We start from the raw sequence: 16485 nt of genomic DNA on the forward strand, positions 1-16485 counted from the left end.
ATACCGCAGACAGTACATATCATTGCCATCTGCAGAACACAAAATAATGTATTTATTGTTTTTTTCACGTTGAGGAATAAATTAACTCATGGAGGAAGATTTATAATATTGTTCAAGTTCAGCACGTCATAAACAATATATATATATATATATTTTATTTTTCTTGCTTTACGTTTTTGGGACTTGTTTCTTTTGGCCTGTACGCAAAGTTGGTAGGAGAAATTGGTTTCGAAGTTCTGAGCCTCTGAGTATGCAAGAATACAACACTTTTAGCAAGTTCTTGATTGTTTCTGTTTCTTTTTCTTTTTTTTTGCATTTATTGTTATAATTTTTTTTTTTTGCCAATGGCACAGTTATTTAGGTTGAGAAGCCATAGCGTTGAACTTCCGAACCACTAAGCGTGTGACGAGTAGTGCCTTCTGACAACGAGTTTCCGACATTGACCATCCACGCGATCTTTTATGCAGTGAAGAGCGACAGACTAAAATAAGCTCGACCGCGCCCGCGCCCCCTTTCCCCGGGGGGCGGGGGGGGGGGGGGGGGGGGGGGGGGGGCTGGAGCTTCCCTTTCCCCTTCCCGTTTTTTTCCTCCGTTTTTTCTCTTCCGACGCCACTGGTATGGTAGAACGCTCCTCGAGTTGTGTCGGCTTCTGTGCTTTTTGCTCGGCGTTTCCTCCGTCCCAGAAAATTCGATCGCATTACTACCAGCGTGGAAGGAGGTGGGGAGGTAGTTTGCTAGATCGCTTCAAGGTTTTTCTGAGCCTCAACCTCCTGCCGGCCCCTGGCCGTTGCAAACTGGAAGAGTATCGTAAAACAGTGCGTTCGTGTGATCACTACTGCGTGATGCACGTTAACCCCCCCGCCCCCTCCCCCCCTCCGGGGCTGGCGGTCAAAATTACTGATCAATGGTCACACGCCACTCTGCACTGGCAAGTATTCCAGCACATCCGGGACACTCGTCGTCTCATTTAATTGCCTGACCAACTTCGCGCAGTCTGAATATCACCACACCCGAACTTTTCTAAACCTGATTTTGTGAGTAACAAAGTTCTGTGACCATGTATAGGTCAAAGAAACAGCGCATAAAAAAAGGAAAGGGTGTTTGATAATTCACGTGGAAGTTCTTTGCTGTTCGAGGCGAGAACGGGAGTGCTAAGAACAAAGACGTGTAGGGCTAAATTTCAAGAGAGAGACACATTATGTGCCGTGTGCCATAGTAAGAGTCAGACAATAGGATATTTGATTTTGAGGTGCACGGGGTTTCGCCCTGCATTCCATGCAGGGGTAACAGACCTGGCAGGGGCGCTGGGTCTTGCTGGCAATGATGGAAGAATGGAGGAGAAAAGGGGTAGTCATAAAGAGGACGTTAGAAAGTTAGTTAAAATTACCAAGGAAAAAATTAAATGAAGTAAAACTAACGAGCAAGCTGGGAACAGGCAGGACAGAGGAAAATTGGAACTCATTCTCGCGTGGCTCCGGTTCAAAGTTTTCACCCTGCAGTGGGCCCGGTGTTGGGGTGGCGCCGAGCCGCCGACTAGGTTTGACTAAAGTCACTGGATCGGGGGACTTTAGGTTTGACCAGAGGAAAATTGGCGACTCCCTCGCTGGGGGACGAAGGCGATGCGTGATGCTTTTAGTTTATTTGCCTGATCCCCAAAGGTCACCCTGGTGATATCCCACACCGCCTGATAATAGTTACAACAATACGGAGAGGAAGCAAATTGGCTCAAACAAGCGGAGGAGGAGTGATACTTTTGGTTTCCAGCCTAGGTGGCGCAAGCTACCGCCCGTTATAAACAGTACAGCCATTACCACCCATCCATCCAGCTCTTTTGGGTTTCAAGCAGAGGAGAAAATGTTGATCTTGATTTACGCTGAAAGCGTGCTGCGGTGATCGAGGACGGATCTCCAGAGAATGACTGCGCCACTTAGCCAGTTTATTTGGTTCAGCCTGTAGAAAGCCCGTATAATGCCAAAAATGCAAAATGCAAAAAAAAGAAAAAAAAAAAAAAAAGAAAAAGAGAAAAGCTGTTTGGTATGGTATGTTCTGATAAAAAACAATCTGAGAACCTTTTTTTTTTTTTTTTTTTTTTTAGGGGTGGGTTGGGGGGGGGGGGGGGGGGCGCTTACGTTTTTTTCCCAATTGGAGGCTGGAATCGGTCGTCACCCAGGTTTGCTCCACTAACAGGTGAATTTAGAATTTGTTGTTTTTAAGCAGGATTGCCAAGTGATTATGAAAATGAGGTCTGAATATTAAAGTATTTGTCGCGCTTTTTGTGTAGACCAAGCAGCCAGGCTCGCTCTTCTGCATCCGCTAGAGAGGACGCCAGATTGCCGTTCTGTGAATTTATTTCGGTGCAAGCTGGAAAGGAAATGATGTGACGGCCGCACGTCCTGGCAGGCTTGAGTCGTACACCGACTCGGAGGTGGGTCTCTCGGTGGCAGGCTGGACGTGTCGTCTGGGACCGCTTTGAAACGTCGGTGCTCTTGGGGCCCTCGGGCAGAAGAAGCTCTGTCGGACTGTGTACGTGGCGCGGCGGGCCGTCCCACCGCAAAAGGCCGTGCTCGGGTCTGGCTGAGGCGCGCCGGTTGCTTCGGGGAATATCGAGGGACAATGTCACTAGGGCCTCCCCCGCGGGTCTCAAGACGGGAAGATGACCCTCGACCAGAACTTGTCCTTCTTTCGGCCCTCGACCCTCCGAGACGAATCCTGCGTGCTCCCGGCGTTGCTGCCCAGCGACGTGGGCTTGCTGCTACACTGGGCGTCGTCTAGGCCCGAGGTCCTCGCGCGAAATCGGAAGAAGGGGCACTGCAGCCGACCGGGTTTCGGCTCGGGGCTTTCTTGTTTGAAACTGTGGTCTTCGCTTGCGTCTTCGCTGTCATCCGCAGCCACGGACGGAGCCGAACTGCTGTTGGGTTTCTTAGAGTCGTGGCCCTTGATCCTGTTGGGCTGTTTCCAGCGGAGGCCCATGAACGATCGGTTGCCGGACTTGGCCGATGCTTGGTCTTGCCACGGCAGTCCCAGGCTGTCGACGCTGTTGGGGCTGGGGTTGTCCTGGGCTGCGACCCCTGAAGCTTGTCGAATTGTCCCGCTGTCCTTGTGGACGTACTTTACGGCGTGTTGCGTCGGGTCTGTCGCTTTTTGTCTGGGCGCGAACAGCGGGGACTCACTGCCGTCGGCGGTGGTCGGCTGTTGCTGCTCGCCGATTTTCGTGGACTTGTTGGTGAACCGGCTTTCAATGAACATGCCGATCTGCAAGAAAAAGCATTGGAAGTGCTCTTAATTTTTAAACACTGTTGTCTGCCGTGACTACACGATAGTTCGCGTAACCTGATGTAGGTAATGATGGAAATAGTTAGTAAATGAGTGTTCTGAAATATAATCCTCGTCCTAATGGTCATGCCCCTCATCTTTCCACAACCATTCTTCTATTTCTCTCTCCCTCATGCCTTTCATATAAATTCGAAAATAATCTACTAATTTGTTATCATAGGGTAATCAGAGTTGTGAATGGTGACATGGGACTGTAAAATAGATTAGGGTGCAGCACATCCCACCAACGTCTTCTACCAACCTGTATCGAAACAAACTGGTAAGTTAATTAATCACGTACTAAAAAAAAAAAAAAAAAAGGCGCGAATTGACAAGAACAAAAAGAAGTATATGAAAAGGACGAGCGCAGTCCCTTGTCCTTGCCCGCTTGTTGTTTTTTTTTCTTTAATTTTTTATATGGTGATTTTTATCACCTGTCTCAGCCAGCCGCCGTTCGCTTTGCGACATTCATGTTCGAGGCAATCAAAAGCGCCCAGTGCGCATACACTATTGTCCCTCCCCCCCCCCCTCCCCCCCCTCCCCCCATCTTCATTCACAACGCTTTCTCTCTCTCTCTCTCTCTCTCTCTCTCAGCTTGCGAGTGCTCCGCGCGTACAAACCTCGTCGGCCTCGAAGGACGGTGACGGCACGGACGAGGTTCGCCTGACGGGGGACGAAGAAGGCGAGAGCAGCATGCTGTCTTCGGCGGCGCCCGTGGACTCGACCAGGGTGGCGGCGGCGTCCCCCGACGTGCCCTTCTGGGAAGCGAGGTCCACGAGGTAGCATTTGAGCGGGAAGTCTCCCACGTCTAGGTTCTCCTCGAACACGTAGTCCTGCTTGGTCAGGTGCCTGCACCAAGCCACAAGATAACGGACAATTAGTCTGTATTGCTATGTAATTAATGCACAAAACAAAACAAAATAGACGAACTTAGAGGTTCGTGTTTATAGACCTTCGTAAAAATCGCCTTCTGCTCGCTGCCATTTTTGTCTGCTGGGCTGTGGAACGCCTTCTGAGTATCCGCGGTTACTCTGTTGTACGGTATATAAGACGCTGCGCATGCGTCCACAGTTCAGTGACTCAGCATTTTTCGCCCGGGTGATAAGCGACGGATATACTCCGTTCCAAGGTAAATCCGATGGAGCCAGCCGAGCGAGGCCAAAAGTGCATCATCACGACGCTCATCGCCTTAGCGCTTTTGCTGTCACAGACAAAACCAATCACGCAGGGTGAATGCGCCGCGATGCTGCACTTCTTTTGCTGCGCGTAATGCGGAGACCAAGTCGTCTGCTTTTTGCGCAGGTGTTGTGGTGACGTCAGAACGACGCCGAGCTCTGATTGGCTGATTGAATAAAATAGTGGGTAGACCTCAATCCTAGATTCCTTGACGTCTACCCACTATTTTTTACAATCACCCAATAAGAGCTCGGCGTTCTGGCATCATTGCAACCCTCATGCAAGAAGCAGACGACGTGCTCTCCGCGTTGGTTTATACGATCATGATAGAAAAGGCACGAAGGCAACGAACGCCTTGGCGATGCACTTTTGGTGCTGCTTAATTGACCCCATCGGATCGTCGACTGCGATCCGACTTCAAGTGAAACGAATAACACACAGCGCAAGGTCGGTCTGCCTTTGAAGTGGTTTACGATGTACATGAGCAATTAAACAAGCGCATTACGACCGCTAGCCTGGGGTCTTCAACGTGCATCGCGCAATAGCGATACACAACCGCACGCCGGTGGGTTGTTCATCCAGATTGAAATGGGCAGGGGTGAGCATCGAGCCCAGGATGTCCTCTTCTCAGACCAAGCCTTTTTTTAAAAGATAGGTTTATTAATTTTTAAAGCTACTTCAATGAGGTGCGTTACATGGAAAAGAGGGGGGGAGGGGGATTATGTAGAAAAAAATCAACAGTGAAGGTTGCCGAACAACAGTTGTATTAATGACAGTGAGCGAGAGACATATTATACAGTTCTCAGATTAGTTCTAATAGTTCCTCATTTTAGATTAAAACAGTAGGAATGTTTGATCGTGATTCGCCCAGGCAGACGCTGGGGTTATGTTGGTACTTTTTAGAGCGCAGCTCTTAGGGGCCCGTTCCCGGCTTGAGCGGCGTCGCCGTCGGCGTCGCCGTCGCCGTCGCCGTCGCCGTCGGCGTCGGCGTAACCAAGGTCATCCCAAGGTCACGTGACCCCCAAGGTCACGTGACCCCTCCCAAGGTCATCTCAAGGTCACGTGACCCCAAGATGACCCCACGTGACCCTTTGAAGGTCACGTGACCCCCAAGTCACGTGACCCCTCAGGTCACGTGACCCCCGAGGTCACGTGACCCCTTCCAAGGTCATCTCAAGGTCACGTGACCCCTCTGAGGTCACGTGACCCCTCTGAGGTCACGTGACCCCCCGAGGTCACGTGACCCCTCCAGGTCACGTGACCCCTCCAGGTCACGTGACCCCAAGGTCACGTGGGGGTCACCTTTGGGGTCACGTGGCCTTGAGGTCACCCCCAGGTCACGCCTCCCCGAGGTCACGTGACCCCCTCCCCGAAGTCACGTGACACCCCCCCCGGAGCATATTAAAGAATGAGGGGAGGAAGAGGAGAAGGGGGAGGGGTCTACCCTCCCCTCAGTACCCTTCACTCCTCCTCCTCAAGAGCTGCGCTCCAATTCGGCGTTACAGGGATTTGTAAACGGCTTTCACTTTTTTTAATTAAGTTGACATTCATGGTTGAGCTGGCGAAGTTGCCCTTAGTGGACTCACCACGTGTCATTTTAAGGCGCACTAGCTAACTTCGCTCCGTGTATAATCTTAGGTGCCGCCTATCTTTTTTGATACTGTTTTCGGAGAAACATCAGCATATCAGATTGTCCGGACTAGTTTGTAGTTTGGGATTGCCAGACAATGAGTGCCGGAAGCGAGAGGTTTTGTTTTTCGCACGTGTATCTCTTTGGTGCGCAATTGCTCGTTGAATGCTTTTGACAGGCCTGCGACGAGGAACGTTAAGAGTGTGGGGGCCTCGAGGTCCTACCACGTTATTTAAAGTGAGGACGTATACTGGGTGTCTCAAGGAGAGGCCAGGCTCTTTCAATCGACCGCAAAATTCGGTTTCTTAATCTATCGCGTTCCGATTTTATACAGCGGTGGCCACAGGTGGTGCATTTTTTCTATAAAATTCGCAAAGAGCGAGCTTACCTGAGGAAAAAGTAAAAAAAGAAAAAGGCTTAACTCCTATGGAAACGCAGCGAAGCCACCGGTCTTCAAACCATAGGGCGCCCTATGGTTCTAAGACCGGTGGCTTCGCTGCGGGGTTGCTTACACTGAAATCCTCTTCTGTGCATTAGTGGCACACTTAAAAAGCAGACAAGAAGAAAAGAGACAGCACTCAGCGGAATACTATAGCAATAAAGCCCAATTACATTTCCAAACTCAAACGCCAATCTTTTAGTTAATATTTTACTTGTTTCAGTGACTCCACGTTATAGTAAGTTTCTTGAGGTCTATTAAAATAAAATGGGACATATTATGCCCGTGTTTTCCCCCCATCATTTGTATAAATCTTCGGGATAACAAAACTTTCTATGCGCCTAAGTGTTCGTCCCTTTTTTAATACTATTTTAAATTTGCGCTTACAATAGTGCGTTACTAAAATACCATAGTAGCGCAGTTTTGTAGCGTGAGCTACACTGGCCGAGGTTGAGCAGTTTCGCGTGGCTCCTGGAGAGCCGTGCTGCGCATGCCCGAGGAGCAGTGACGTCACACGGTGCACAGCTGGCGCGCCGGAGCCGCCGCGCGCGCCTCGCCGGTCTGTGCATTTCAGAGGAGTGACGTCATAGCCGCGGCAGACGCACTGGCGCCTGCGCGTGCCCATCTGTGCGCCTCCGTTGCGCAGTAGCTAAGTCTGACGCTGCATCGGAGCCGCTTGATAGCGCCTCTCATTTTGTGCGCATGCGCAGAGGTATCAGTGGGGGTATACATATAGCGGGGCGTTTGCCAGTGTGGTATAGCCAGGGATGGGCAAAATACATGCAAATATGTATCAAAATACAAATACAAAATACTTCGTCAAAAATGTATTTAATTACAAATCTACTTATATTTCCAAAAAGGCATTTAAGTACAAGATACAAATACAACAAAATATATTTGGTCTCCTCCAAATACTTTTCCGAAGCATTCCTCAAAATTTGCGTCAGCGACTTCAGGGCACCGTCAACGGGTTTCTGGGTATCTCATTTTAATTTTGCATCACACACTCGGGAGTTAGTGTGCGAGGCTCTAGTAACGTAATAGAAATATAATCACAGAAAAAATGTAATCAGCTTGGACGTAATAGGTGAAAAAAGTAGAGAGCTTCAAGCAGCTTTTTTTGTCGATTACATTTTGGTATAGACCAACAAAGAACCGAGACGACCAAGACGCGCAGCACTAGCTAGAGAATTTTTTATTGTTGCAACTCGCACCAGTTACGAAAATCTGGACGATCCGCACATTTAGAATGTTCCAGACAAAAATATGGATGGAAATCAGGCTGGAAAGCATCACAAGTTGTCACAGGCACTTATTTAGCCAGTCTGCCTGTGAACGTCGATTTCGTCACTATTCTTGCCCTGGACTAGCACCGTAATCACGAAGTCACTAAACGCTTCTGCTTGATTGAGAGTCACTGCATTCGGTGCAGAACGTAGTTTTCTTCCTGCTCTGGACAGTGACAATAAATTTGAGGGATGTATCTTCGCCCACAAAATTGTATTTAATTACAATTGTATTTGAAATACCTACGTTTTAGTATCTAAATACACACGTCAAATACATTACCCGATTTGTAATTAAATACAAATGCAAAATACACAAAGTATTTGAAATACATATTTCAAATACTTGTATTTGAAATACTGCCCATCCCTGGGTATAGCCATGGAGAAGGAGAGCGAAATTCCTGCTTAGCGGCGCAGAAGAGCGGAGAAGCTTAACTCATCGGACACCGTCGTAGTTGCCTGGCAATTAGCGGTTGAGCGTATGAAGAACGAACAGAAGAAGGCTAAACGTGCTGCGGAGACACCGGAGCAAAGGGAGGAACGTCTAGCAAAGCGGCGTCGCCAGGAGGCTGAGCGACGTGCCCGACCGCTCACGCTACGTATATCCTGGCATAGCCGAGCTAAGCCACTGCAATTTTTTTTGTGGATAACAACTTTAAAGGGATTGTCCGGTCGAAACCGGAAGTACTTAAGTTTTTGAGCTCGTTCCTTCGAGGGAGCCTTCATGTAGACAAACGTCATTTTTATTTTGATATATGATCTCCCGTTATTAATTAAACCTTTCATGAGCGTATGTACGAAACTGCACCCCGAATTTCGCCAGTGTCAATGGCTGACATCCGTAGCTGCTGCGTGACGTAACAAAACGCAAAGGTTTGTCGGATGGTCGAGATAACAAGTGTTGGTCGACGGATGTCTTGTATTTTGTTTCGAATCATATAGTCTCCCCTACTGAAATACGGTTCTTTTAATGCAGTTCCCAAGCGTGTGCAAAAAAAAGTCACGCCTTTTAGCAGGATATTACCCGAAAACAGCCATAAGCTTCGAGCAAACGTATGCCGTTTCGCGCAAACACAACTGCGACGGCCACCGATCGAACTAGGAGCACTAGGAGCGCTTGCAAAGCAAAGGATGCAGATTTCGCCTCTGAAACGGCAACTAGGTACACGGAGCGGCATCTGGGTACACATTTCGGCGGATCCACTGGATCGGTGATGAGGCTGCGGGTCGTTCCCTCGGAGGCGATGTCCGCGGGTCGAAGGCAAACGACGAATCGTTCAAATGCATGTCGTCACTTGACTTGGACGAGCTTGGTGAATCGTAGCCGCGCTCTACTTTCACACGCGGGTCAAAAAGAAATTTGGCTGCACGCGTGCTAAATACACCTTCTGGTATCGTTTCCAGGTGGTCTAGCTTTTGGTTTCGGTTTCGCTGCATAATCAAATTGATTGATCCGATTTGGGCGAGGAGTGGATGGACGTAGTTTAATATCGTTGGCACAGCATCACACCTCAGCTTACGAGCCTTCTGTCCGCTTAGAGCTCAGCTCGTACCTCTCTTCTGTGAGATGATTGCTGCATAAGCGGAATCTCGATCTTGACTGGAACCCAGTCCCCACGCACGGCGACGATCCATTTTGCTCGTCACTGCACGTCTCGCGGAAAAGCGTGGAACGTCATGCCTTGGCTCGCATATGCCGCCCGGTGGTTGTGGCACCCAACAGCGCAACAAAAACCTCACCCAACCACGAAACAAGTCGAGCACAACAACAAAAACGAAGAACGCTGAGGCGTTCACTCGCAGGTAAACGAAGAGACAGAAATGAACGCTTTGTGTTGTGTGACGTCAGAGCTCCGATGCTGTCACCGAAAGCAGCGTTTACGCTACAGTGCGATTGGAGCAGTATAAATTCAATCACTTATGCAGAGAGGCATATAAAATTCAGATATTGCACGTACGATGCGTCTCGAGACGATAACAACGATATTCAATTGTTTTCTCAAATACAAAATTTGACCGGACCATCCCTTTAAGACATAAATTTTCTGATTCATTTCCAATTCTGCGTAGGTTGTTCCATAAGTAATATTACTTGCAATTTTATGTAATAGTTTGTCAAGTTGTTTTTTTATAATTAGGACACACCATATAAGGAGATACAATATCGGAGTATGGACTCACCCAGTGCACTACACACTCTCAATGACATTGTCGCTACGCTACGCATGCTGTACAAATAGACCGAGACAGCACGCATTCTTTTGATGAGATATTCTATATGCTCATTCCACAGGAGATTCTGATTTACGTAGATATATCGCCAAATATTTAGTTGTTGTAACATAATCTAATGCTACACAACTGCAACGTGCGCATTTCAGGGCGTGGAGAAATAACGGAATGCTAAGATTTAAAAGCTTATACGGACTACGGAAACACCTCAGTTTTGTTTTACTTGAATTAACCAAACTTCCGAATATCACCGGTTTGTCCGGTGATATCCGGAAGTTTACTAAGTTTTTGCATTGGTCACGTAGAGAGGGCCTAAATATAGTCAGCTGTGATTATTATTTCATTAAAAGACGCTTCAATATTCGTTAGATTAATTATGAACATCAGTACGAAACTTCTCGCTAAATTTCGCAAATATGTATGCATGCTGGTCGTGTTGTGACGTCACACCAGGCACGGTAGCGTTAGAGTCGCAGGCGTTGACTTGTACCCGGTTTTCTTCAACATAGTTGATTGCGCGTACAAAGATCACCGTCGAAGAATTGAGATACCGTAAATCATGCCTTTATTAGAACGAAGTTGTTTTACTGAAACGGTAGTCAAGAGATGTCGTGGTTCTCTTTGCATGATGTTACGTCAGTGCTTCCGCTGTGGCCAACTAAAACGCTCTGCGTTCTGCTGGTGCGTTCTGAGCAATTGGGCTCTGTTTAAAATTGAATTACTTGTGCGGCGGAGGATTAAACATTCGGATATTGTGCGGATGATATCCCATAAACCTAACGCAATGACAACATAATTTCATTATTTTCGGAAAGGCAAAATCTTACCGGACAATCCCCTTATTATAGTCCATATTATTCATTGATGTTGCCTGGAAAATATGTTTTGTTAGAGATAATGGTAAATGATGAATGGCTTCTGAATGGCTATTCAATAATCCCTGACGTTTGAAACTGAGATTGGCACAAGAAGAGGAAATGCCGGAACAGGACAAGAAAAAACAGCCAAATCGTTTTTTTTAGGCTCAAAATCAGTTAATGAAATAGACCTACACGGCTCGCGAACTCAGTTGAACTAAAATTACATTTATCCCAAATGTTACTTGTGAAGTGCTGAATGCACTAAAGAAATAACACGAGGCGTCCGTAGGAAACCGGTATTCGAAACTGAAGGACCAGTAAGTTAAGTAAATAGAAAGAAACATACATGGACCAACAATTAAATAGAAAAAAAATGAAAACTTCATGCTATGATCAATGGTAAATTTAGGATAAATGGGGCAGAAAGACGTATAAAGTAAGTACGGATAAAAGTGCATTAAAAAAAATGGAAACGCCCAATTCGCCGGGTCATAACACAACGTTGGAGAAGCGATTTATCATCACACCTCAAGGTAATCAGCTAAAGGGGGGGATAAGGCAGTGAAGCCCACTTTATAAATGATGCCAGATAAACGTAAGAACCAAGGATATAATGGGAGGAACAGAGGCGAGGAGGCTAGTTTCGTTAGTGAAATCGATGGTATCGGACAGCGGGAAAAGAGCAGAGCAGAAAGTTTATCATTATAGCAAGTATTCACTGGCGGTCATAGCTGTGTGCGCGACTGCTGAGCGCGTGCTGATGGCCAGCTTCCACAGTTCTTCTGTAACGAGCATTCAGCACCCTCAAGATTGCCGGTCTTAGCAACCTATTAATGTGGGCTCGTTCTGAGCATGCGCTCTAAACAGCACCCACAAATATGGCGCCCAGTGAATGCCCCTTATACAAAAGACAGTCTGCACACAAATTCGAACGCGAGCCACCGCGAGATCCGTGCTTCGAATGCCTTATGGTAATGGGTTCAAGGAGAAACTTGGCACGCCGCATTCGAAGCACGGATATTGCGGTGACTCGGCTTTGCAGACTGTCTTTTGCATGATGAGCAGTGTGAACCCGGCTTAAAGGCCGACGTCGATGAGACTCGAGATTCTGCAAGGCAGAATATCCGCCTCACCCTGGGGGAGGGGGAAACAGGCAACTGTGGGCCGGGTAGAAGGGGGAGAGCAGAAAGCGAGGGTAAAGTGGAAAGCGCGAACTGGTAGTATATTATATACAGGTACAACATGAGAGCGAATTCGATAACGCACATTTTAATATAGTCCCTGTCAAAGGGCGATTGAGGTGCGTAACTTTTAGAATAGTTAAGGTTTAAATAGTTTTGCATAATTAAGCTTTTTTTTTTGTACACATAAACATATCATTGTTATTTTAAATTTGTAATTGGAGCCAAATTACAAATTTGCTGGACATAGATACAATCACTTAATCAGTCAATTCCCTAAAGATTTGAAGGCCGTGCTCCTTTTTTTGTCTTCAGAGACAATTGTTGTTTATGGGCGCAGAAATAATGAGATGATTATGATGAAAATGCATCGAACTTGGACGCGTCCGGGCATTTTCATTTTATGTTCATTATGATTTGCGTTTCCGCTTATTTCATGTCCTACTAAAATTTACTTATTTAGGGATTTTTGGCAATGCAGAATTGCCAAAAATTACATGTTAGGAATTAAAACTATATATTTATTTTCACTAATCAATAAAGCGAGGTCTTAGACGGGGATGCCCCTTGTCACCGTTACTTCCCATGTTGTACCTGAAGTATTAAAAAAAAACCTAAAAAGGAGAAAAAAAGTTTTTTTATGTAGTTTGGGTGGGGCACGCGTGTCGAAAAAATTAATTTTAAGCGAGAAATTTTTTTTTTTATTTTTTTTTTTACGGAAATATTGACGGCGAGAGATTTATTTGAAATTCTGCGCGCAATGTTCATAACGTCACGGGTCAATCCGGAATGACCAGCTCGAACGTTCGCTCTTTCCCCCTCAACGTGGTGGCCAAGCCGATCCACCTCTTCTCCAAACGCGCCCGAAATGCCGAGAGAGAAAACAAATGGAAAGGACGTGACTGCCGACTGAATCTTCGCGTAAAATTAATTTTTTGACAGGTGTGTCCCAACCAGGCTGTTCAAAAAATTTTTTTTTTCTTTCAGTGTTTTTTTAAGGAAAATGTTAAAGAGCTGTCTTGGGTTTGACTTTTCCTGTCACAAGCGTGGCCGGAAAACCGAACGATCATTAGGAGGCCTGATGAATGCCGCCGATATAATTTGAATGGCTGATAACAGACTGAATATGAAGGAATGAATGACCATCCATGGCGACGATGGCGTAGAAAAAGTTTGCAACGACAAATCACCAGTTATTTTTTTTTTCTTTAAATGACGAGAGTGAAGCGTTTCAGGTACAGGAAGGTGTGGTTGAGTGGCTCGATAAACACAAATACCTAGGAGCATAAATTCTCTAGGGCACATAAATTCAGTGAACACGAAAAATACCCTCGACATGTTCAACGATGCGAGCAGAGCGCAGTGGAGCCCGTGTCGCCAATCAAGTAAAGCAGAAAGCGCAATATCACAGCTTTCATTGTCTTTGAACATATTCTGCACCGTGGTAACGCTTTTTTAGTCTGTGGATATCTGTTTGAGTGCCTTTTAGCCCTTGACTGCGCTCTGTCTAAAGTTGAAACCAAGCATAGAAAGGCCACCTCCTTTCTTTGAGAATTCATTCATTCGCGATGTAGGTAGAGAGGGGGGGGGGGGGGGGGGGGGGTTGGATAGGGAGGGGGAAGAGGCGACGTCGAGGCGAACATGTCACTGACCAAAATATCTTGGAGCAAAGCAGGCGGCACTACCGTAGACGCGCGAGTGAGAAAAAGCGAAAATAAGGAGTGTGCGTGCCAGAGGATGTGGATACATTTTTTTGGCTTGTGGTGCCACCTGCTGACAGGAGAAGCAGACACTCGGTACCCGTCGTCTGCTTTTGAGCGAGTGCTTGCCGCGCTTATCGGGAGATGGCGCCGTAAGCCCGGCAAACGTAAAGCACTGAATAATATTTTGTATTTTTACTTCATCTAGTGCTTTAGGCAAACTCGGAGCCCTATGTAGAGTTATAATATTGGTGTGTGTGTATGTGTGTGTATACAGCCTACAGCCTGAAGTTAGTCTGCCTTAGTGGGCGTCTGATGTCTCAGCTGTAGATGAGCAATTTAGCCAGTGCGTTACAACCGCTAGTTTGGGGTCTTAACGTGTACCACGCAGTAGTTATACACGACCGCACGCCGGTACGATGCTCATCCAGATCGAAATGGACAGGGGTGCAGCGCGAGCTCTCGCTCCACGTGCTCCGAGCTGGTGTGCGCTAAAGTGCGCTAGCTCGCTCGGCCACCTGTGTAGAGTTTGGACATTAATCGGTAATAATAGGACGAAAATAAGGGCAAGCCATTGGCCGAAATTGTTTCAGTTGACCCCGTAAGTGACTACGTCACAACATGGCGTCTGGGTCCAAACAAACAGTTGCTAGGGGCGTTTATATGGACTAATGCATGGAGACTCCATACAAGGCTAGATTTTTGCTTTACTTACAAAAAAAAAAATTTTTTTTTTTTTGTAGCTAATCTAACTTTTTGATATCTAATTATGAAGATGTTCTTGTCGTCTCAGTGTAGTATTGCTACAATAAAAGCCATTTCTGAAGTATTACACTCCGTTTTGCTTTGGTAGCAGACGACACAATAGCTTTGCTGGCCTCTGTTGCAGCGGGGGTCTTCATTGAATTGCGTCGGTAAACGAGCGACAAAAACAAGTATCGCCATGGCCGTAGAGGCCTCCGCCATGTACGTCTTTTTCTGTGATGAACCCAGCTTAGTTCAATGGGGTGAAAATGCCGTAAAATCAAACCACGTCATGATGCAGATCAGTTACGACGACGACCTGAAGTGCATTACTGGCGTCGTGCTGGCCAGCATGGGAAACAAATCGTACGTCATACCCCATTGAGGTTAAGTCGTTTATTATTATTATTATGGAGGTTGGCAGGTTATTAAAGAATTGCATGTCTATCGTGATTTCGCAGTAGCCATCGCAGCGATGGTTACAACCAGTTACGAACAGTGTTGTGCCCGTTACCGAAGAAAAGTAACGAAATAGCGTTACTCGTTAGTTTGGTAAAAAGTAACGCGTTATCGAGCTACGTTACTCTTTTACAAACGTAACGATATACCGCTACCGTTACTTTTAAAAAATAACGAACGTTACTCTTACGTTACTTTTTTGTTCGAGTACATATGTTTGGCAGAGGTGTATTATAAGCCTCCTTAACAAGCTTGGATAAAAATAAAAATTTAGAGTGGTTTCATAGTGTTTTGATGCGCGAAGCAGCTTAATTTTCGGCATGCAGATTAGGCATTGAAACTGTAAATTACCTGATTCTGTCTCCTTTAGTTGATACATTTCATTCAGACCTGCTGGCCATGGCGACGGACTTTCGTTATTCATGCCCATCTCACGCGTAGAATGAGTCGGAGATGTTAGTCAATCGGCTTTTGTAAACTACAGTATGCGAACGAGGACTGCTGGAACACAACCAGCCAACCAACACCCCTCATCTGTACGCCGGTTTTAGTAACAGTCCGGTTCATACTATTGCCAGAGACTGATTTACTTCGCTATGTGAAACAGGACGCCGGTTACCAGCACACTGGCTATAATCACTTGCTGCTTCTTACCAGCAATATTTCTTAATTTTCCTGTAAAAAAAAAAAAAAAAAAAAAAAGGTTTTGTGTTTGTAAGTTTTCTTTCCAGCTTTAAAACTTCTTTTTTATTTTTTTTATCATGACCTTAGGGAATTAAAGACTAAACAAGCAAAGGATTCTTCTGTGTACAAAAGTGGGCCAGGAACTTTCAGGCAGCGAGGGGTAGAGCGAGGATAAAAATATTCCACAAAAGGTGTTTTTTTTTTTTAACTAGAGAAATGAGCAAATCGCTTCGCCACTAGTTGTCCACTGTTGTAAACGGATGTCTCTCCACGGCTCCCTCCCCCCCCCCCCCCCCTCCCCCCCCGCTGTCCGCTTCTGGTCAAGAGATCCAACGAGTCAAAAGATCCAACGAGTCAAAAGGTCCAATAATGGATCTTATGACTCGTTGGATCTTTTGACTCGCCAGACCAGAGTCAAAAGATCCAATCTGGGTCAAGAGATCCAACGAGCCAAGAGATCCAACGAGCCAAGAGATCCAACGAGTCAAAAGATCCACGAAGAGTCAAGAGGTCCAACGAGTCAAAAGGTCCAACGAGTCAGAAGGTCCAATAGTGAATCTTTTCACGCGTTGGATCTCTTGACTCGGCAGACACGAGTCAAAGGATCCATTGTGGGTCGAGAGCTACAATTACTCGAGAACTGCCGCTTCATGTTGCAAAGGGTCGCAAAAAGCCCCTCACCACTTATCCCCTAGTAGCGCGGAGGCGTTGCACAATAAAGATCTGTAAACGATTTTTGACTTGGCGCCTTAGTTTTAGTTAAAAAAGAAAAAAAA

General features: G+C 46.4%; 1 protein-coding gene across 1 annotated transcript in view; it reads right to left on the minus strand.

Annotated features, from left to right (window-relative positions):
* Positions 1-2301: 2301 nt before the first annotated feature.
* Positions 2302-16485, minus strand: part of LOC8029735 (guanylate cyclase soluble subunit beta-1-like) — a 103177-nt gene continuing 88993 nt past the window's right edge. The window contains exons 11-12 of the mRNA XM_042289701.1: positions 3933-4161; positions 2302-3252 (exon numbers count right to left, since the gene is read on the minus strand). Coding sequence (XP_042145635.1) covers positions 2641-3252; positions 3933-4161 — 841 coding nt within the window. The 3' untranslated portion in view covers positions 2302-2640. The remainder of the gene's footprint in view (positions 3253-3932; positions 4162-16485) is intronic.

The sequence above is a fragment of the Ixodes scapularis genome, unplaced genomic scaffold (assembly GCF_016920785.2).
Source record: "Ixodes scapularis isolate PalLabHiFi unplaced genomic scaffold, ASM1692078v2 PGA_scaffold13__105_contigs__length_92229423, whole genome shotgun sequence".
Lineage (NCBI taxonomy): Eukaryota > Metazoa > Arthropoda > Arachnida > Ixodida > Ixodidae > Ixodes > Ixodes scapularis.